The 13,985-nt window shown below is 40.0% G+C and overlaps 1 protein-coding gene across 1 annotated transcript in view; it reads right to left on the reverse strand.

Annotated features, from left to right (window-relative positions):
* The window catches only part of LOC105605871 (A disintegrin and metallopeptidase domain 3-like), a 127,325-nt gene extending 113,739 nt beyond the window's left edge, over window positions 1–13,586 (reverse strand). Inside the window, 3 exon segments of the mRNA XM_027962622.3 lie at window positions 5,948–6,003; window positions 12,907–12,989; window positions 13,494–13,586. Of these exon segments, the coding sequence (XP_027818423.2) occupies window positions 5,948–6,003; window positions 12,907–12,989; window positions 13,494–13,551 (197 nt within the window). The 5' untranslated portion in view covers window positions 13,552–13,586.
* Between the last annotated feature and the right edge of the window lie 399 nt (window positions 13,587–13,985).

The raw sequence follows: 13,985 nt of genomic DNA on the forward strand, positions 1-13,985 counted from the left end.
AAAAAGCAAGAGAGTTCCAGAAAAACATCTATTTCTGCTTTATTGACTATGCCCAAGCCTTTGACTGTGTGGATCACAATAAACTGTGGAAGATTCTGAGAGAGATGGGAATACCAGACGACCTGACCTGCCTCTTGAGAAACCTATATGCAGGTCAGGAAGCAACAGTTAGAACGGGACATGAAACAACAGATTGGTTCCAAATAGGAAAAGGAGTACATCAAGGCTGTGTATTGTCACCCTGCTTATTTAACGTCTATGCAGAGTACATCATGAGAAACGCTGGACTGGAAGAAACACAAGCTGGAATCAAGATTGCTGGGAGAAATATCAATAACCTCAGATAAGCAGATGACACCACCCTTATGGCAGAAAGTGAAGAGGAACTAAAAAGCCTCTTGATGACAGTGAAAGAGGAGAGTGAAAAAGTTGGCTTAGCTCAACATTCAGAAAACGAAGATCATGGCATCCGGTCCCATCACTTCATGGGAAATAGATGGGGAAACAGTGGAAACAGTGTCAGACATTATTTTTTTGGGCTCCAAAATCACTGCAGATGGTAATTGCAGCCATGAAATTAAAAGGCACTTACTCCTTGGAAGAAAAGTTATGACCAACCTAGATAGCATATTCAAAAGCAGAGACATTACTTGGCCGACTAAGGTCTGTTTAGTCAAGGCTATAGTTTTTCCAGTAGTCATATATGGATGTGAGTGTTGGACTGTGAAGAAGGCTGAGCACTGAAGAATTGATGCTTTTGAACTGTGGTGTTGGATAAGACTGTTGAGAGTCCCTTGGACTGCAAGGAGATCCAACCAGACCATTCTGAAGGAGATCAGCCCTGGGATTTCTTTGGAAGGAATGATGCTAAAGCTGAAACTCCAGTACTTTGGCTACTACATGTGAATTTGACTCATTGGAAAAGACTTTGATGTTGGGAGGGATTGGGAGCAGAAGGAGAAGGGAACAACAGAAGATGAGATGGCTGACTTGATGGATGTAAATCTGAGTGAACTCCAGGAGTTGGTGATAGACAGGGAGGCCTGGCATGCTGCGATTCATGGGGTTGCAAACAGTCAGACACGACTGAGTGACTGAACTGAACTGAACTGAACTGAAATAATTTATGAAATATATTTATTTGATGGCTACATATGCATTAAAAATCATTTTGCACACATCAATATGAATGAATCTCAACAAATGATATTATGCACAATGTTGCATTATGAATGACCACAACCACATACAGGAAAACAAAATGTACCTATCGCTCACACTTTTGGGTCATGCCCCACTAGTCATGACACCTCTGCTAACTGGCCAGGCTTGCTCACTGGTACAGGATTCAGCTGAATATTGGCTGATGTAGGGATAAATAGAACACCTTGGCTGTGATCCACATGTCTTTAATCTTTCAGCAAGCTTAGCCAAAACATTTTCTCATGGGGATGACAGGCAAAGATGGAGAGCAGAAACCCAAGAGAGCCTGTTGAAGCCTCTGTTGAAATCAATTCACCCAACATTGCTTTAGCAAAACTAAGTGTGCAGTGGTGCTCAGTCACTCACTCCTGTTTCTGACACTGAAACCCCATGAACTGTAACCCACCAGGCTCCTCTGTCCACGCTATTCTCCAGGCAAGAATACTGGAGTGGTTTGCCACTGCCTCCTCCAGGGTATCTTCCCCACTCAGGAACTGAACATGAGTCTCCAGCACCTCCTGCTTTGGCAGAAGGATTCTTTACCACTGAGCCACCTGGAAAGTCCCCATCAAAACAAGTGACATAGTCTCAAACTGGGCTGGTAATTTGCCAGACCCCCAGGTAAAATCCCCTTCATGGATTCCAGCCTTGCTTTGCAGAGATTCTTGTGTCACTACATGAAGCTATGAGCCATGCCGTGGGGGGCACCTGAGATGGATGGGTCACAGCGAAGAGTTCCAGCAAAATGTAGTACACTGGAGAAGGAAATGGCAACCCACTCCAGTATTCTTGCCTGGAAAACCCCAGAGACCATATGAAAAAAGCAAAAAGATATGACACTGGAAGATGAGCCCCTCAGGTTGAAGGTATCCAATATGCTACTCAGGAAGAGTGGAGGGCAATTAATAACAACTACAGTAAGAAAGAAGCAGTTTGGCCAAAGCAGGAACAAAGCTAAGTTGTGGATGTGTCTGGTGATGAAAGTCCAATACTGTAAAGAACAATATTGCATAGGAACCTGGGATGTTAGCTCCATGAATCAAGGTAAACTAGAAGTGGTCAAGCAAGAGACAGTAAGATTGAACATCAACATCTTAGGAATCAGTGAACTAAAATGGATGGGAAAGGGTGTATTTAATTCAGATGACCATTATATCCACTCTTTGGGGCAAGAATCTCTTAGAAGAAATGGAGTAGCCCTCATAGTCAACAAAAGAGTTCAAAATACAATAATTGGGTCAATCTCAAAGTGACAGAATGATCTCAGTTCGTTTCTAAGGCAAACCATTCAACATCACAGTAACTCAAGTCTACGCCCCAATGGCTGATGTTAAAGATGGTGAAGTTGACTGGTTCTATGAAGACCTAGGACAGCTTCTAGAACTAAGATTAAAAAAAAAGATGCCCTTTTCATCATAGAGGATTAGAAGGCAAAAGAAGGAAGTCAAGAGAAACTTGGAATAACAGAAAAGTTTGGCCTTGAAGCACAAAATGAAATTGGGCAAAGGCTAACAGAGTCTTGTCAAGAGAACACACTGGTCATAGCAAACACTCTTTCAAAACAATCCAGTGGACCAAAATAGTCATCAACAGATGGTCAATACTGAAATCAGATTGATTATGTTCTTTTTTGCCAAAGATGGAGAATCTGTATACAGTCAGTAATAACAAAACCTGGGGCTGACTGTGGCACAGATCATGAGCTCCTTATTGCAAAATTCAGGCTAAAGTTGAAGACAGCAAGGAAAGCCACTAGGCCATTCAGGTATGATCTAAATCACATCCCTTATGATTATACAGTGGAGGTGACAAATCGAGGGATTAGACCTGGTAGAAGAGTGCCTGAAGAACTATGGATGGAAGTTTGTAACACTGTATAGGAGGCAATGACCAAAACCATCCCAGAAGAAGAAATGCAGGAAGGCAAAGTGGTTGTCTGAGGATGTGCTAAAAATAGCTGAGGAAAGAAGAGAAGTGAAAGGCAAGGCTGAAAGGGAAAGATATACTCAACTGAATGCAGAGTTCCAGAGAATAGCAAGGAGAGATGAGAAAGACTTCTTGAGCAATCAAAACAAAACAAAACAAAACAACCAAACCAAAAAAAAAAAAAAAAAACAGAAAAATAATAGAAAGGGAAAGACTAAAGATCTCTTCAAGAAAACTGGAGATAAGGGAATATTTCAAGTAACGATGGGCCTGATAAAGGACAGAAACACTGAAGATCTAACTGAAGCAAAAAATATTAAGACGAGGTGGCAAGAATATGCAGAGGAACTATACCAGAAAGGTCTTAATGACCCAAAATACCACGATGGTATGGTCACTCACTTAGCACCAGACATGCTGGAATGTGAAATCAGGTGGGCCTTAGGAAGCACTATTATGAACAAAGTTAATGGAAGTAAAAGAATTCCAGCTGAATTATTTAAAATTCTAAAAGATGATGCTGTTAGAGTGCTGCACTCAGTAAATCAACAAATTTGGAAAACCCAGCAGTGGTCACAGGAGTGGAAAACGTCAGTTTTTATGCCAACCTCAAAAAAGGGCGATGCCAAAGAATGCTCAAACAACCTTATCATTGTGCTAATTTTACATGCTAGCAAGGTTATGCTCAAAATCCTTCAAGTTAGACTTCAGAAGTACAAGAACCATGTAATTCCAGATGTACAAGCTCAGTTTAGAAGAAGTAGAGAAGACAGAGATCAAATTTCCAACATTTGTTAGATCATGAAGAAAGCAAGGGAGAAACAGAAAAACATCTTCTTCTTCATTGACTATGCTAAAGCCTTTGACTATGGACCACAATAAATTGTGGAAAATTCTCAAAGAAATGCTTATACCAGAACACCTTACCTCTCTTCTGAGAAACCTATATGTGGGTCAAGAAGCAACAGTTAGAATCAGACATGGAACAACTGACTGGTGCAAATAGGGAAAGTAATAAGAGGCTGTATATTGTCACCCTGCTTATTAAACTTATAAGCAGAGTACATCATGTGGAATGATGAGCTGGATGAAGCAGAAGCTTGAATGAAGATTTTTGGAGAAATATCAACAGCCTGAGATGTGCAAATGATACCATTCTAATGGCAGAAAGTGAAGAGGAACTAGAGAGCCTCCCAATGAGAGTGAAAGAGGAAAGTGAAAAAGCTGGCTTAAAATTCAACAATCAAAAAACTAAGATCATAGCTTCTGGTCCCCTCACTTCATAGCAAATAGATGTGGAAAAAGCAAAATCAGTGACAGATTTTATCTTCTTGGTCTCCATAATCACTGAAGATAGTGACTGCAGACATGACTTTAAAATTAGACACTTGCTTCTTCGACGTAAAGCTACGACAAACATAGCCAGTGTACTAGAAAGCAGAGATACCACTTCACCAACAAAGGTCCATATAGTCAAAGTCTTTCTTTTTCCAGGAGTCACATACAGAATTGAGAATAGGCCCATGAGAAGGCTGAATGCTGAGGAACTGATGCCTTTGAATTGTGGTTCTGGAGAAGACAGTTGATAGTCCTGTGGACTGCAAAGAGATCAAATCGGTTTATCCTAAAGGCAATCAAACCTGAATAATCAGTGGAAGGACTGATGCTGAAGCTGAAGCTCCAATACTTTGGCCAGCTGGTGTGAAGAATCTGCTCATTGGAAAGACACTGATGCTGGGAAAGATTGAAGGCAAAAGGAGATGAGGGTGATGGAAGATGAGATGGTAGGAAAGCATCACTCAATCAATGGACATGAATTTGAGAAAACTCTGGGAGATAATAGAGGACAGGAGAGCCTGGCATGCTGTAGTCTATGAAGTACCAAAGAGTCATACATGACTCAGCAACATGCAAATTGCTAGAAATGCACTTGGAAAATGGTACTTGCTCAGTAAATGTCAGTTACTGTTTTATTATTATTATTATGACTATTTTTAACATTCATCCTTCTTGATCCAGAAGTCCATTAATTTATATCATCTGTTATGTAACAAAATCTGTATGATATAAAAATACATGGATGAGAATGCTTCTTGTCAGAGTCTATGGTGACATCCCTGGAAATAACCGCATTACCCATCAATACTATATACCATGCATTCTTACTACTAAAAATGAGTGAAAATATACATACAGAGAAAGAAAATATATGCTGTTATTAAATAAGACACTTGTAGAAGACAGTTTGCATTTGAGCAAAGAAGTCCTTTTTGGGGGGTAGGTTTCTGTATGTTTTATTTCAGGTAAAGATGAAACTTAGATTTGAAAGTCATGGAGTGCTACACACAGATTATTGATGTTGGTTTCCTCACAGAATGAAAGCAGAAATCTGAAGACATTAAAAGTATACACTATAGCGAAATGTGACAAACTGAGAGTGTAACATCGAACAAAATGCATAAAGTCACATAATTATGTAAAATGACATGAAACAAACAAACTGAATTATGGGCAGATAACATTAGTTCATTTATAATTGTAATGCAATTAAATGTAAGGAGTTACATAAAATGATGTGCATGTATTTCATATGCTCTAATATTTATATCATTATAGTTGAATCTGAATATTAGACTTAAGATCTAATGATAATGACTCAAAAGTCTAATCTGACATGAATTAACAAGAAGACTTAACATGTTAAATAAAATACTCATGCCTTTGAATGTTTAGGCTTTAATGTAGACTCAGTTATAGGAAGCCATTAAAAACTTAAGAAACTAAAAACAACTCTATGAAAAGAAGAATGTCCACTTACTGTTTTTCAAGTGGGAAAGTGTATGTTTTCTTGTCAATTTGGATGGAATAGGAGACCTATAGCAAAGGATTCAGAGAAAAAGTAATTATTAGATATTTCAAATCTCTGAAAGTCAAAAGTCCTAATTTTAAAAAATATGTACTCTTTCATATAAACAGGGATGATATCATGTATCAAAATTATGTATACTGGAGAAGGAAATGACAACCAAATCCAGTATTCTTGTCTGTGAAATCACATGGACAGGAACTTGGCAGGCCACAGTCCATGGAGTCTCAAAACAGTCAGAAATGTCTAAGAGACTAAAAACAACAAAAACAAACTATATATCTCCACTTCTACAGAGATATACCATTACAGTTATTTTTCTTCAATCTTGGAACATCTGACAGGGTTAATCATAATCCAAGTTACATAAAATCTAGGATTATAAATCTACCACAAAAGAGCATTAGCTGTTAGCATTAAAGTCTCATAAACAAATTTTCACTTAAAATGGTTACATTTAGAAATGTTGAGTAAACTTTGAAGAAATTTGAACTTTTTGATCTTTCCTTACTTTGCAATTGCCAGAAAAAATAAAAGGAAAATTAAAGAATACAAAGCAAGTTCCTTTCTAAGATAAAACTAAAATTACACTAAAATCTGATGTTCACCTAAAGGCACCATTCAGAAAGCTAAAAGGCAGTTCTACTAAAGGATGATATCTGGAATTCATATTCTATTGGCCAGTTCACATTTGTGTGAGTCTCACTTCTAACAGTACATCTCGTCCTTCTCATTTTCCTTAGTCTATCTCACCAAATGTTTTCTTTTACCTGCTTCTTAGAAATCAACTTTTGACATTGGGAATCTGAGCTACTTCAGTTTATGTATTTTTTCATTAATTCTACCTCTTCATTGAAGGAGAATCTGTAAGAATTTTAAGGATATAGTTATTTTTCTATTTTTAAATTTCCAACCATTTATTGTCACCTATTTATTTGTGGATAGGAGTATATTATGCTATTATATGAACTTCAGAGTATGATTTAAGTTTTTCTTCTCAATTTTTTCATTCTCATTCATTATTATTTAATATTACAGTTTATGATCTCTCCATAAACCTATGAACCATGTACAAATATATTTTTAAATTTTCAAATACATTTCTCAGTCTTTTTGTTAAGTTTTAACCTAACTGTACTGTTCCCAGATAATCAGTGCTATTCTATCCCTATATGTTTTTCATTTATTTGTTTATTTTCCTTGCTGTGGTATTTCATTAAATGACATCATATATTCTTGAAAAGTATAAGAAGTGTTCTTCAGAAGCATTATTTACAATGGACACAGAGCATACGTGCAGCTTGGTTAGAAAAGTTCCTGGGGAGGGAGGTGGGAGGGGGGTTCAGGATGGGGAACACGTGTACATCCGTGGCAGATTCATGTCGATGTATGGCAAAACCAAGAGAATATTGTGAATAGACTAGTCTCCAATTAAAATAAATTTATGTTAAATTTTTTTTTAAGTTCTGTTTTTGGAAATAGTGACAAGTTTGGACGTTTCTGACTCTTGGCTAAAACAAGGGCATTGATACTTAAAATTGATGCAGTTTACAGTACAAAACCCCCCTGGTCAAGGTTAGCTTCTGTTGTGTTACCCTAACTAGTTCAAAAAGGCTGGCTTGGTTACTTAAGAGGTCACTGAAAGCTTTGTAAGGAGGTCTCCCAAAGCCAGGATTCCTCCCAGAAATCTTGTGATTTTAAAGCCAGAGTCTCAATGTATTCCCAGAGCACAGGTTCACGTGGAGCTAGCTCACTGGGGAAGCTTCCTGGATTTCTGATACTTACTTGAATCCTCTTTTTCTTGCTGCAACATAGCTTTTATCTTTATGTAAAACCCTCATATGTGATATTCATAGAGTCTAGTGTGTCTAAACAAAGAGCAGAAAGGCGAAAACTTCATTGGGGTCACTTTATTCTTCAATAAAATGTTTAATTTTTCTTGCTCAAATGTTCCTTCCCCGCATGAAGAATTTTAACATTGGCCAATCAACATGTGAGAAAATGTTTAAAGGTCTGTCTATGGAAATGCATTTGAAAATTTCTCTCTGCTGCCATCAGTTTTCATGTTATATATGCTGATGACATTGTATTAAATTTATAGAAATTTAGAAGCGTTATATGTTCCTTGATAAATGAATATTTTAAAGCAAGGGATGTTTATCTCATAATATTGGGTGTGTACATGTATGGGTGTGTACCAAATGCTCTCTTTTTCTTGCTATTATTATAGGGCCTCATGCTTTCTTTTGGAAGCATCTTCCCAGTGTACATTATACTCTCCTGAACATTTCAGTGTCTCCTGATGATCATTTTGGGGGATGGATATGAGCTTGAGTGAACTCTGGGAGTTGGTGATGCACAGGGAGGCGTGACGTGCTGCGATTCATGGAGTCTCAAAGAGTCAGACACCACTGAGCAACTGAACTGAACTGAACTGAACTGAACTGAATAGCTTTTATAAATATATAATCTCTGGTGTTTCTTGAACTCACAAAGTGAGCGAGTCAGAAGTAAACCACTCAGTGTATAAAAACTACCCCAGTGTCTAACAGAGATTTTCATTTAACAACATTTTGAGTACATTCCCCTCAGATCATGCTGCTGCTGCTAAGTCGCTTCAGTCGTGTCCGACTCTGTGCGACCCCATGGACAGCAGCCCACCAGGCTCCCCCGTCCCTGGGATTCTCCTGGCAAGAACACTGGAGTGGGTTGCCATTTCTTCTCCAATGAGTGAAAGTGAAGTCGCTCAGTCGTCTCTGACTTCACGACCCCATGGACTGCCGCCCACCAGGCTCTTCCGTCCATGGGATTTTCCAGGCAAGAGTCTGGAGTGGGGTGCCATTGCTACTGGGGTTGTAATCGGATTCCTACCCTATCCCTGTGTTTTTACATCAAAACTTTTGCCTTCTGGAAAACGAAGTGTCCTATCCAAAGCTGTTAATTGTTATTAAAAGAGAAGTCAAAACCAGAAAAAGACTGACAACTAATCCAAATGATTCAAACAGTTGATATACAGATGTGCAATCTCTTGTTAAGGCTTAGCTGAAAAACACCTGTTAGATGTGAAGAATTCATTGAGGATGTTCACTAGAGCAAAGATAAGAAGATTGAAGAGGAGACCTGGAGAGGCCTCAGGTCGATAGGTATCACTATTTTTGTGAAGAAGAGTCAAACATAATGCAAGTATTCTGGTAGACATTTTGCATTATTAATCAACAATTTTTTACAGTGGTTTGACCCTTGATTCTATTGAGATGACTATTCAGGAAGGTTTATGAAACTATTTTCAGTTCAGTCACTCAGTCGTGTCTGACATTTTGCAACCCCAGGAACCACACGCCAGGTCTCCCTGTCCATCACCAACTCCTGGAGTTTACCCAAACCCATGTCCATAGAGTCAGTGATGCCATCCAACTATCTCATCCTCTGTTGTCCTCTACTTCTCCCACCCTCAATCTTTCTCAGCATTAGAGTATTTTCAAATAAGTCAGCTCTTCGCATCAGGTGGCCAAAGTCCTGGAGTTTCAGCTTCAGCAGCAGTCCTTACAATGAACACCCAGGACTGATCTCCTTTAGGATGCACTGGTTGGATCTCCTTGCAGTCCAAGGGACTCTCAAGAGTCTTCTCCAACACCACAGTTCAAAAGCATCAATTCTACAGCACTCAGCTTTCTTCACAGTCCAACTCTCACATCCATACATGACCACTGGAAAAATCATAGCCTTGACTAGATGGACCTTTATTGACAAAGTAATGTCTTTGCTTTTGAATATGCTATCTAGGTTGGTCATAACTTTCTTTCCAAGGAGTAAGTGTCTTTTAATTTCATGGCTGCAATCACCATCTGCAGTGATTTTGGAGCCCCTAAAAAACAAAACCAGCCACTGTTTCCCCATCTATTTGCCATGAAGTGATGGGACCAGATGCCATGATCTTCGTTTTCTGAATGTTGAGCTTTAAGCCAACTTTTTCACTCTCCTCTTTCTCTGTCATCAAGAGGCTTTTTAGTTCTTCTTCACTTCTGGCAAAAGGGTGGTGTCATCTGCATATCTGAGGTTATTGATATTTCTCCCAGCAATCTTGATTCTGGCTTGTGCTTCTTCCAGCCCAGTGTTTCTCATGATGTACACTGCATATAACTTAAATAAGCAGGATAACAATATACAGCCTTGACATACTCCTTTTCCTATTTGGAACCAGCCTGTTGTTCCATATCCAGTTCTAACTGTTGCTTCCTGACCTGCATACAGATTTCTCAAGAGGCAGGTCAGGTGGTCTGGTATTCCCATCTCTTTCAGAATTTCCCACAGTTTATTGTGATCCACACAGTCAATGGCTTGGGCATAGTCAATAAAGCAGAAGTAGATGTTTTTCTGGAACTCTCTTGCTTTTTCCATGATACAGCAGATGTTGGCAATTTGATCTTTGGTCCCTCTGCCTTTTCTGAAACCAGCTTGAATATCTGGAAGCTCATGGTTCACGTATTGCTGAAGCCTGGCTTGAAGAATTTTGAGCAATAATCTAGTAATGTGTGAGATGAGTGCAACTGTGCCATAGTTTGAACATTCTTTGGCATTGATTTCTTTGAGACTGGAATGAAAACTGACCTTTTCCAGTCCTGTGGCCATCATGAGTTTTCCAAATTTGCTGACATATTGAGTGCATCACTTTGATAGCATCATCTTTGAGGATTTGAAATAGCTCAACTGGAATTCCATCACCTCCACTAGCTTTGTTTGTAGTGATGCTTTCTAAGGCCCACTTGACTTCACATTCCAGGATGTCTGGCTCTAGGTAAGTGATCACACCATTGTGATTATCTGGGTCGTTAAGATCTTTTTTGCACAGTTCTTCTGTGTATTCTTATCACCTCTTCATATCTTCTATTTCTGCTAGGTCCATACCATTTCTGTCCTTTGTTGAGCCCATCTTTGCCTGAAATGTTCCCTTGTTATCTGTAATTTTCTTGAAGAGATCTCTAGTCTTTTCCATTCTATTGTTTTCCTCTATTTCTTTGCATTGGTTGCTGAGGAAGACTTTCTTACCTCTCCTTGCTATTCTTTGGAACTCTGTATTAAGGTGCTTATATCTTTCCTTTTCTCCTTTGCTTTTCACTTCTCTTCTTTTCACAGCTATTTGTAAGGCCTCCTCAGACAGCCATTTTGCCTTTCTGCATTTCTTTTTCTGAAAGAATGAAAGGATGGAGCCAAAGCAAAAACAGCACCCAGTTGTGGATATGACTGGTGATGGAAGGAAGGTCCGATGCTGTAAAGACCAACATTGCATAGGTACCTGGAATGTTAGGTCCATGAATCAAGCAAACTGGAAGTGGTCAAACAGGATATCCAAGAGCGAATGTTGACATTCTAGGAATCAGCAAACTAAAATGGACTGGAATGGGTGAATTTAATTCAGAAGACCATTATATCTACTACTGTGGGCAGGAATCCCTTAGAAGAAATGGAGTGGCTATCATAGTCAACAAAAGAGTCTGGAATGCAGTACTTGGACACACTCTCAAAAACAACACAATGATCTCTGTTCGTTTCCACGACAAACAATATCAGCAGTATCATGGTAATCCAAGTCTATGCCCCGACCGGTAATGCTGAAGAAGCTAAAGTTGAATGGTTCTATGAAAACGTACAAGACCTTTTAAAACTGACACCCAAAAAAGATGTCCTTTTGATTATAGGGGACTGGAATGCAAAAGTAGGAAGTCAAGAAACACCTGACGTGACAGGCAAATTTGGCCTTGGAGTACGGAATGAAGCAGGGCAAAGGCTAATAGAGTTTTGCCAAGAGAACGCACCGGTCATAGCAAACACCCCCTTCCAACAACACAAGCGAAGACTCTACACGTGAACATCACCAGATGGTCAACATTGACATCAGATTGATTATATTCTTTGCAACCAAAGATGCAGAAGCTCTATACCATCATCAAAAACAAGACTGTGAGCCGCCTATGACTCAGATCATGAACTCCTTAATTACACATTCAGACCTAAACTGAAGAAAGTGGGGGAAACCACTAGACCATTCAGGTATGACCTAAATCAAATCCCTTATGATTACACAGTGGAAGTGAAAAATAGATTTAAGGGACTAGATTTGATAGAGTGCCTAATGAACTATGGACAGAGGTTTGTGACATTGTACAGGAGACAGAGATCAAGACCATCCCCAAGAAAAAAAGAAATGAAACTATTTAGCCGTTTATAATTTGAAACATTTTATGATGTTACATATAAGATACCCTACAGTTAAGAAAAATAATGACTGGGTTGTTGGTAATTATCATAAAATTTACTCCTAACTCTATCCATAAAAGAAAAAGCCAACTACAATTCTCATACATGCTCATTAAAAATTTATGTGTGTGTGTAGGCATGTCTCTAAAACTTCCTTCAAATTTACTGCCTTTAGAAAATGAGATAGCCATTCACTTTCTTAACAAGTCTCTGCACTGCCTAGGGACACACTTTACCATGTTAGAAAAAAAATAACATTACTTTCATTTTTGCAAAGATACCCATATGCACATATATGTTAAATACAGGCATGAAGATATTATTTATATACTGTTATCTTAAAATCATGCTATAAGTTAAATATTTGTATGGCTTCATTTACATACAAGATATATTTAAATAGAAAATTTAGCAGACCATAGACTCCTTTTTGTGTGATATGAATTCAAGGCATCTCTTTTCTTTGTATCTGTATTTTTAAATTGTTTCATAAGGTTTATATTTACTTGAGAAATGAAAAGAAAGCACTTGTTCTCCTCAGGCAAAAGGTCTCTTGAACACAATCTTTAGAACACAAAATCAAGGAATGCATCGATTTGGGTCTTGCACTCCAGTAAAAATAAAACACTTTTATTTTAAAGTGATTTGGTAATTACATGCGTTTCTGAAATACTGCCATCTTTGGTGTTTGTCTCAATCTTCCTTGGCACTGTAATTTGTAGACGTGCTGTTTCAGAGTCTGCAGTAAGGAAAACAAGAGTGAGCATTCCCCAGGGCATGACCGCATCCTTTCTTACTTGTCCTCTCCTATCACATCACTTGTGGATATTCCAAGCCCCAGTGCGCACACCTGCACACATGCGTGCACCCGCACGCACACACACACACACACACACACGCACAGACGCACACACACACATCAAAATATCATACTGTGTAGGGTTTTAATAAGCGGTCCCCTGGACCCCATCCAGGATCCTCTCCCTACCCCCACCCCCACACCGTCTCCCTAGAAGACCTGTGTCCCCGTCTGGGAGTGAGGGACAACTATCCCAGTCCTGCTCTGAGCACTCGGACCAGTGGGCCTGGCAGAACCCTGAAAATGGGCAGGACTCCAATCAAACCCTGGCTCCCCCAGGCCTGACCTGGGCTTCTGGGGCCAGGAGGGCAACGCCCTCCGCCACCGCGCCAAGGGACACTGTGATGATGGGGCCCCCTCCTGTCCGGCAGGGTCCTCACTTACGATGACCCGCTGAAGCCACCTGGCCCAGTCCTGTGAGGAGTAGCAGGAGAGATAACATTGCGTGGCTGGCCTCGCCTCAGGGAAGGCGGTTGATTGGACGTGGTTCCCCGCGATTGCCAAGCGCGGGGGTGGCGGTGGGGGTGGGGTTGGGCCCGGGGTCTAGAAGGGGCAGGGCTGGGCTGGGGCTGAGGGGCGAGGCTAGAGGGTGGAAAGGAAGGGCAGGGCTGGAGAAGGGTGAGACTGGAGGGCAGAGAGGAGAGGCGGGGCTAGAGTGGCGAGGGGAGGTCTAGGCGGAGGGGTGTGACAGGTTTTGGCCTGTTGAGGCTAGAAGGCTGGCAAAGTGTAGTCTGAGGCAGGATTTTATTTGGTTTTCAAGTTCCCGATGAAGGGTTAATGTGGCCACAATAGGGAAAGTGGAGATGTGCTGCTTGCAAACAGGATGTTCTGCCAAGGAGATGGACACAGCCTTGAGATTAATGGTGCCTTGCAAAT

This window comes from Ovis aries, chromosome 26, assembly GCF_016772045.2.
Source record: "Ovis aries strain OAR_USU_Benz2616 breed Rambouillet chromosome 26, ARS-UI_Ramb_v3.0, whole genome shotgun sequence".
Lineage (NCBI taxonomy): Eukaryota > Metazoa > Chordata > Mammalia > Artiodactyla > Bovidae > Ovis > Ovis aries.